The sequence below is a fragment of the Rhinopithecus bieti genome, unplaced genomic scaffold (assembly GCF_001698545.2).
Source record: "Rhinopithecus bieti isolate Rb0 unplaced genomic scaffold, ASM169854v2 scaffold_26131, whole genome shotgun sequence".
Lineage (NCBI taxonomy): Eukaryota > Metazoa > Chordata > Mammalia > Primates > Cercopithecidae > Rhinopithecus > Rhinopithecus bieti.
Genome location: NW_016812390.1, coordinates 528775 through 537768, shown reverse-complemented (window position 1 = coordinate 537768; position 8994 = coordinate 528775). Strand labels below are relative to the sequence as shown.

Below are 8994 nucleotides of genomic sequence, written 5' to 3'. Positions count from 1 at the left end.
AATGTAAGCGTCACGAGTTGTGATGTGAATTAGGAGAATAAAAGGTGCAGAATGAGTCACTTCCCTGAAGTCTGAAGGGTCTGTGGCATCAGGGCAGGGCCTGCCCTTTCAACTCCATCCCCCGACGTCTATCAGGTACCAAAGGCTGATCCCATAGCTAGTCTAGCTGAACCGTTTCTGAGCTACAAGGCAGTGAATGAAAGTAAAAACAAAGAAACACTGGTTAAATTTTAAAAATTTATTCTTTTCTTTTGTTGCTGTTGATTTGTTCTTGAGATGGCTACAACACCAGACAGAACAGTGCCCTCATATCTGATGGCTGTGCAGGGCTGCACTCCTTTGAAACATTAAGATCTGTTTTGGGCTTCCCTCTTTGGCCTCACCCTCCCCTTGAAATCAAGTCATTTCCACACTTTTTAGTAAAATACTAAATGACACATCATCCCTTGTTAGCCCTGTAAACATTTTTTCTCCACACACCCTCCCTCTTTTTTTTTTCTCTCATGTCTGTGGGTGAATAATTCACTAAGAAAAAGACCTTAAAAAACAAAAACTTACACATTTATATCCTGTACCCCCCACCCCATCCCAGTTTTGGCTCTTCTCTCCAAGGCAGACAACAACCTGATGTGGATTGGAAGTGGACTGAAATATGGTTATGGATGTATGGTTCAGATATCCATAAATTCTGACCCTGGCAGGTCCTGAGCATCACCAATGTGACCACAATAGAAAGCAGAACAGGCTCCTTGCTTACTCCTCCTTGTCTAAACAACTCTAAAGGTGGGAAGAAACACCTGGGGAAGGTAGAAGAAATTTCTACTCATTTGCATTTAAAAGGAGGGGAGAGAGAAAGAGAAGGAAGGGGAGAAGAGGAAACAGGACAAAACAATAGAAAACCTGAACAAATGACCCTGACCCTCTTCTTCCAATTGCAGCTATTTAATTCACGTGAATCCCCACATTATCCCTAAGTAAATATTCTGTTTCACAGAAAGCCTGTCTTTTTGTTTTTCCATGTGCACGTGCGCACTGGCGCTTGTGCGTGTATGTGTGTGCGTGCATGTGTCACTTGCTACCAGGTGAATGTTTCAGTTCTGGTTTCTGTTTAGTTTTCCTTTTTTTCTTTTTTCTTTACTTAAAATTATTTTTCCTTTTAGAAAGTTCACCAGGAAACCAGCTCCCCTCCCACCACGCTGGGCAGGCCACAGCCATCTTTTTAAAAACCGCGCTGATTTTCCCTCACACCCCAAACAGGAACTCCTCAGGATGGCCTCAGAAGGCTGGAGTCTCTCCCTGTCTGGCGGGACACCCTGGTGGCGGTGAAGGCCCCTCTGCCACAACGGAGGTTTCTGATTGTGGGACACAGTCTGGTTTTTGTTTTCTTCCTGTCTTCTAATTAAAAAAGACATTCCTGACAAAAGAGATAAGATAGTCAATAACTGCACCAGAAAACAGAGCATTTAGTAAAATCAACCTTAAGGCAGAGGTTTCTATATTTCCTCAGGTACCTCATTCTGAAGTTTGCCATAGGAACTTAGAAAAAAATAAATAAATAAAAGTCTGGAGTTTTAACTTGTGGGTTCAAGGGAGCTACTGCATTAATGAGACACCATCTGCAGTGTGCTTCCAATGCTGAGTGTGCTGTGGAAACAAGGGATGACGTGTCAGGAGGGCAAAGAGCCAACAGGTCCAGGTCTCCCATTCAAAGCAACCAGGGAAGCTCCACCTCAGTCTGCTAAATCCCACAGGCTTCATGTCGATTTTATTTTGAAACAAGGCTTTGCCTACCAACCAGTTAAAAACAAAACAAAACACCAATTTAGATGCTATCGAAAGGATACTGTATTAAGTAGAGTGGTTCAAAGTGAGGACTCTGGTACCAGAATATCTATCTACATGTGAACTCTGGCTCCACCAATAACTGTCAGGCAAATTGTTAAAACATTGTTGAACCTCAATTTCCTCATCTGTAAAGTAGGAAAAATAGTAACAAATCCAGAAAAGCAGATGAGGATTATCTAATACATCTAAAGCATTTAAAACAGTGCCCTGACACACAGTAAGGGCACAATAAAAGTTAACCATGAACACCGACAGCTGTCCATGAGCAACCTTATGAGGTGTATCAATGTCAGCTAACCCAGACGCCACCCAAAACCTGGAGATCCCAAATGATATTATTACTCATTAAAACAATCAAAGTTGAGAAATGATTTTGGGTGTGGCAAGGCACTGCTGAACATCACCTTTACCTACGAATGCATTTATCACAGAAACTACCAGTGAGTGCTACATTCATGAAGAATTGCCTCCTGGGAGAAGAAACTTGCCTTGAGACATCAAAGAGCGGGCTTAAAGGAGAGTTGCTTTTCTTCTCTCCGTCAAGAAATTGGCATCCAAATTCTACTACCCACTCCTTTCTGCTAAGCTTCTTGCTTTGCTTCAGAATCAGGAGACGGAAAGCACGTGGAGAAAAGTGCTCACTGGGAGCCAAAGATGCTCCTCCTTTCCTGTAAGGGCCAAGCATCCCTAACCTGAATAGCCAAAGCCAGAATTCTTCAACAGCTGACACTTGTTGAACGCTGATATGACCCTCAAGGGAATGCGCATTGATGCATTTTGGATTTTTGGATTAGGAATGCCCAACTGGTATGCATTCTGCAAATATTCCAAAATCCCAAAAAATCAAAATCTGAAAACACTTCTGAAAGTGTCTTTTCCTCCGAAATCCCAAGCATTTCAGATAAGGGATATTCAGCTCGTACCTCCTGCCCTGGTCAAAACCAGGCACTTCAGCATTCAGGTCATAAAAGTGATAAGAATAAGCTCTCTGCTTATTACATCTGGAGGGTCAGTTTTAGGAGACTGGCAACACATATAACAGTCTACTTGAGGTTGTTTTTGCCAAAGTAGCCAGGTTAAAAATACTTGTTTGTTGCCATGTACACTTACCATCTTAAAAGTGTCTGTAAGGGGAAGGGGGAAGAAAATTTTTCAATGCACTTTGCAACAGTTACTTTTTTATGGAGTTAAAAATGGTCCCCCAAAGACACTGACTATTATCTGGCTGCCCAGGCCCAGGAAAATCTGGGTCCCGTATATTCCACCACAGTTAAACTGCTGAGTCCTTCCCTGACTCCAGCTATAAGACCGGTCCCATGATAGGCATTAAAACCTATGCCCATTCCCAGGCATCCCCGACAGTCCGGAGAAAAGCTGGGAACTATGTATCCTCACCTGGGTGACAGGCACAGTGCAGAAGTGTGAGCTATCGAAACAACCTGGTGAAGTCTCGCAAGGCCCAGCAAACTTGCTTACATTCCTCAGCACTAGAAAAGAAAAGGTAGGTTGGTCCTTGACTGAGGAGAAAAGACAGAATATGCTGAAAAACCACCGCAACATTGGGGCACACTGAGAACTGTCCCAACTCTGCTAGGAGCTCTCTCCATCGTTTCCTGAGTGACCCTGGCTTCAGATCTTTCTGTAATTCAGGGCAAAAATTAACTATTATATATGAGAAAAGTTATAAGCTTGGTGGTCTTCAAAGAGTGGACTCTGGACACAAACTGCCCGAGTTTGAATCTTGGCTCCACTGTGCCCTTGAACAAGTCACCAATCTTTGTCTCAGTTTCCTCATCTATTAATATTATCTACTTCATAACACTGTTTAGAGGATTAAAATCATCCATATACAGAGTGCTTATGATAATAGAGCAGTGAACAAAATAGTATTCAATACATGTAGGCTGCTACAACAACACTTGGTTGCTAAGGCTCTCATAAGTTTCCTCATTCTCTTCCAAAGATAGATTTTGTTTACAAAGGCTGGTCTAGCAACTAAGTCTCCATCAGTCATTGATTTTCTAGTTGAACAGGCTGCTCAGGATTTCCTCCTGTGGGAGGAGGAGGGAGAGAGGAAAGAGTTAAAACATGTAGAAAGAGAGATGAAGCAGGAGATGCCTATGTGATATGAATAGCCCAATATTCATCTGACCCTGTTTTTTCAAAAGCCCCCCAACCTCTCTTTGTCCAAAACTGTCACCAAGAAACCAGCTGATGCCAGGTTCATTCTTCTGTATCTGTCTTCGTAACAGTTTTTGCTAAATGAACATGAGGCTAAGCTAAAGCAGTGGAAAAGGAAGCACCTCTTTTTTTGTTTTTGCGATGGAGTCTTGTTCTTGTCGTCCAGGCTGGAGTGCAATGGCACAATCTCAGCTCACTGCAACTTTCGCCTCCCAGGTTTAAGCAATTCTCCTGCCTCAGCCTCCCCAGTAGCTGCGATCACAGATCCCCACCACCCCGCCCAGCTAATTTTTTATATTTTTAGTAGAGATGTGGTTTCGCCATGTTGGCCAGGCTGGTCTCGAACTCCTGACCTTGTGATTTGCCCGCCTCGGCCTCCCGAAGTGCTGGGATTACAGGCATGAGCCACCGCGCCCAGCCAAGAAGCAATTCTTAATAAAGTGCTTGCCTTCCTGTGGCCCTCTCCCTGGCTCAACTAACTCAAATACCAGTGCCTACAGCCTAGGATTCAATGCAGATGAAAACACACTTTCCATCTCATAATGATTAAACACCAGGGGAGGGAGCTGCTCTAAGTGATCCAACAGAAAAGGTGAAAATACAGCTATCCACTTAAGTTCCTACATCCAGATTTCCCTACCCATTATAAGTTCTGAAACATCATTAAGAACCTTGACTTAGACCCCATGACTTGATTCAACAGAACATTCTAGAAAGTTTCTTCTAGTCTCTCCATCCTAAAAATGTAATGAAAATAAGGCAGGTGGCCAGGCACAGTGGCTCATGCTTGTAATCCCAACACTTTGGGGCAACACAAGCGGACCCCATCTCTACAAATAATTTAAAACTTAGCTGGGTGTGGTGGTGCACACCTGTGGTCCCGGCTACTCATGAGGCTAAGGCAGGAGGATAACCTGAGCTGGGGAGGTTGAGGTTGCAGTGAGCCGTGATTGTGCCACTGCATTCCAGGTTGGGCAACAGAGTAAGACCCTGTCTCAAAAAAAAAAAAAGGAAAAAGAAAGAAAATGAGAAAAGTCTTTTGGCTTTATTGGAATTGCCATTACCTCTGTGGATTTAATAAGCTTCAATTAAAGTGTTACATTTCTCATTTTACTTCCAAATTAATACTGACTGTTAAGGAGGCAGCCAGGGTATGTGAGCCCATACCACTCATGCTCCCAATGTCAGGAAGGAGGAAGATTTGTAATCCAAGAGAAGTTGCTATGTGGTGTGTTATTATAAGGGACTAGGATAATAGAAAACCCTGAAACTTAGGACAGTGCTGGAGACTGAGATTTTTTTGCTATCCTAATGTCTTACACGTTTTAAATTTTACCCTTCTTCAAGAGACTTCCATTTTGTTTTGTTTTCAAAACAGATAGAAACAGGGTCTCACTGTGTTGCCCAGGCTGCTCGAACTTCTGGGCTCAAGCTATTGTCCTGCCTCAGCCTCCAAAAGTGCTGGGATTACAGGCGTGAGTCACTGTGCCCGGCAGAGACTTTGGAAGAGAAATAACTTCACAGCCTCCTTTGTGGTGCATGAGAGAAAGTACTGAAACCAAAATGCAAGTATGGGAGAACTGCAGTGAGATAGGATGAAATGAGGGACAGGCTACGCTGTCAACTCGGCTTCTGCCCCAATCCTATCTGCAAGTGCTTTGGTGTCAAACACTTCAGCCAAATGTTTAACTTAAGTGTCCTAGGTGGGCAGCCCAATGAAATGGATCAAAAAGCTCCTTGAGGCCAGGCGCTGTGGCTCACACCTGTAATCGCAGCACTTTAGGAGGTCAAGGTGGGTAGATCACCTGAGGTCAGCAGTTTGAGACCAGCCTGGCCAACATGGTGAAACCCATCTCCACTAAAAATACAAAAATTAGCCGGACATGGTGGTGGCCACCTGTGATCCCAGTTACTCAGGAGGCTGAGGCTGGAGAATCGCTTGAACCAGGAGGCAGAGGTTGCAGTGAGCTGAGATCACACCACTGCACTTCAGCCTGGGTGACAGAGCAAGACTCCATCTCAAAAAAAAAAAAGCTCCATGAATGTTAGAACTATAGTCATGTGCTACAGTGATATTTTGGTCAACGATGGACTGCATATATGACAGTGGTCCTACGAGTATAATAGAGATGAACAACTGCATGTTGCATTACTCACATGCTTGTGGTGATGCTGGTATAAACAAACCTACTGCACTGCCAGTCGTATAAAACAACAATGCATACAATTATCTACAGTACACAATACTTGATCATAAACAACTATATTACTGGGTTATGTATTTACTATACTATACTTTTTATCATTAGAATGTATTCCTTCTACTAAAAACACACACACACACACACACACACACACACACACACACACACACACACAACTGTAAAACAGCCTCAGGCAGGTCTTTCAGGAGGGATTCCAGAAGAAATTGTTTTCCTAGGAGATGGCAGCCCCATGTGTGTTATTGCCCCTGAAGACCTTCTAAGTGGGACAAGATGTAAAGGTGGAAGACAGTGATATTGATGATCCTGACCCTGTGTAGGTCTAGGCTAATATGTGTTTGTGTCTTAGCTTTTAACAAAAAGGTTTAAAAGCTAAAAAAAGTAATTTTAAGAATAGAAAAAAGCTTATAAAGATACAAAGAAAAAAATTTTTTATGAGCTGTACAATTTGTGTTTTAAGCTACGTGTTATTACAAAGGAGTCCAAGAGTTTTTTTAAAAATTCAGTTTATAAAGTAAATTACAGTACCCAAGGGTTATTTATATTTTATGTTTTAAAGTTATTTTGAGACAGAGTCTCACTCTGTCGCCCAGGCTGGAGTGTGGTGGCATGATCTCGGCCCACTGCAACTTCTGCCTCCCAGGTTCAAGTGTTTCTCCAGCCTCAGCCTCTCAAGTAGCTGGGATTACAGGTGACCACCACTACAGCTGGCTAATTTTTTTTTTTTTTTTTTTTTGAGCTGGAGTCTCGCTCTGTCGCCCGGGCTGGATTGCAGTGGCCGGATCTCAGCTCACTGCAAGCTCCGCCTCCCGGGTTCACGCCATTCTCCTGCCTCAGCCTCCCGAGTAGCTGGGACTACAGGCGCCCGCCACCTCGCCCGGCTCGTTTTTTGTATTTTTTTAGTAGAGACGGGGTTTCACTGTGTTAGCCAGGATGGTCTCGATCTCCTGACCTCGTAATCCGCCCGTCTCGGCCTCCCAAAGTGCTAGGATTACAGGCTTGAGCCACCGCGCCCGGCCAGCTGGCTAATTTTTAAAATTTTTAGTAGAGACAAGGTTTCACCATGTTGGCCAGGCTGGTCTCAAACTCCTGATCTCAAGTGATCTGTCTGTCTCGGCCTCCCAAAGTGCTGGGATTACAGACATGATCCACCGTGCCTGGCCAAGGGTTGATTTTTTATTAATGAAAAATTTTTTTTGTAAACTTAGTGTAGCCAAAGTATATAGTATCCATAAAAAGTCTACAGTAGTGTATGGTAATGTCCTAGGCCTTCTATTTACTCGCCACTCACTCACTCATTCACTCACCTAGAGCAACTTCCAGTCCTGCAAGTTCCATTCATGGTAAGTGCTCTCATACAGGCATACCTTTTTTTTTTCTCTCTCTCTTTTATACTGTATTTTTACTGTATCTTTCCCATGTTTAGATATGTTTGGATATACAAATTCTTACCATTGTGTTACAATTGCCCACAGTATTCAGTACAGTAACCTGCTGTACAGGTTTGCAGCCTAGGAGCAATAAGCTACACTATATAGACCAGATGTCCGGTAGGCTATAACATCTAGGTTTGTAGAAGTATATTCTATGATGTTTGCACAACAACTAAACCACCTAATGACACATTTCTTGGAACATATCCCCATCAGTAAGTAACACATGACTGTATTTTCTGTCTCAGTCCTTCTGACATTTGATATTTCTTAGCTTTTTATTTTACTTATTTACTTTTCCACTGCCAGTACTTTTAGATTCTATTTTCTGGCTTTTAGTCCCCAAATTCCTAACTTTCCACCACATTTCTGAATGCTTTTATGGTCGCTATTTTTCGAGCCCCATAAGATTACTAGGGGAGTGCTGAGAAATGAGATCCTTTTGATCCGATGACCTGGTAGGTAATAGAAAATAATGAAACTCTGGTGACTTGACTAGGGATTCAACCCCTTACTGGCCTCTAATTCCAGTATCAATGCTTCCCATGTTCAACATCTTTTGGCTTTGAAGCTCCCCAGGCAACTGACAAGCAGTCACAGAATAAACACCAAGATACAGAAATGGAAATGATGGCAGGGGTTTTTTCTGCTCCCAATTGGTCTTAGTTAATGATGGGCTCATTTGGCATTTGGAAAGCAAGAATGTTATTTTAGAATGAAACGTCCCAGCTTTCTTCAAGTTGACCAACTAAAAAAGCTAGGGAATTAACTACCAGTACCACATGAAAAGCAGGCTTGGGCTTGCTGAAATGAAACTGAACCAGTTCACCCTCTCTGTCAGAATAGCAAACAAAGTAGCATGTTGAGGCAGGTGTTACAGGACCTTAAAATCAAAAGGGAGACTGAGTCATGAATGGCACAGAAAGTTCAAGGGCTTTCCGTCCTTTCTACTACAGGGAATCTAGAGGAAGAGAATTACTAAGAGGAGATGAGCAATCTCAAGTCCTTTCTCTAGCACCTCAACATTAGCTCTCACTTTTGTTCATTTCCCACCACTATGTTACTATGTTATAGCCTGCTATAGGAAGAGCTGCAAAACTTGTTTAGCAATGAAAGATCAAGTAGGTCAGGTTGGTGGTGCACCTTATTTTCCCATATCACAGGACAAAGATCACAGATTTCCCCCCCAACAGCACTGCTTTACTTAGGTCTCTTTTCCTTGCCCCAAGAATTATCATAAATTAGGAAAGGATATCTATGACCTTGATTTCAGACTTAGCATATTATTTTATCTGTTATATATTAGTCCCACT

General features: G+C 42.8%; 1 protein-coding gene across 3 annotated transcripts in view; it reads right to left on the bottom strand.

The window, feature by feature from the left end:
• Positions 1-223: 223 nt before the first annotated feature.
• TNPO3 (transportin 3) overlaps positions 224-8994 on the bottom strand; it is a 107515-nt gene continuing 98744 nt past the window's right edge. For 2 of the 3 annotated variants that reach the window (XM_017896242.1, XM_017896239.1), the window contains 2 exons: positions 3241-3332; positions 224-1414 (listed from right to left, as the gene is read on the bottom strand). In XM_017896242.1, coding sequence (XP_017751731.1) covers positions 3272-3332 — 61 coding nt within the window. In that variant the 3' untranslated portion in view covers positions 224-1414; positions 3241-3271. The remainder of the gene's footprint in view (positions 1415-3240; positions 3333-8994) is intronic. The other variant, XM_017896241.1, reaches the window with a different exon arrangement.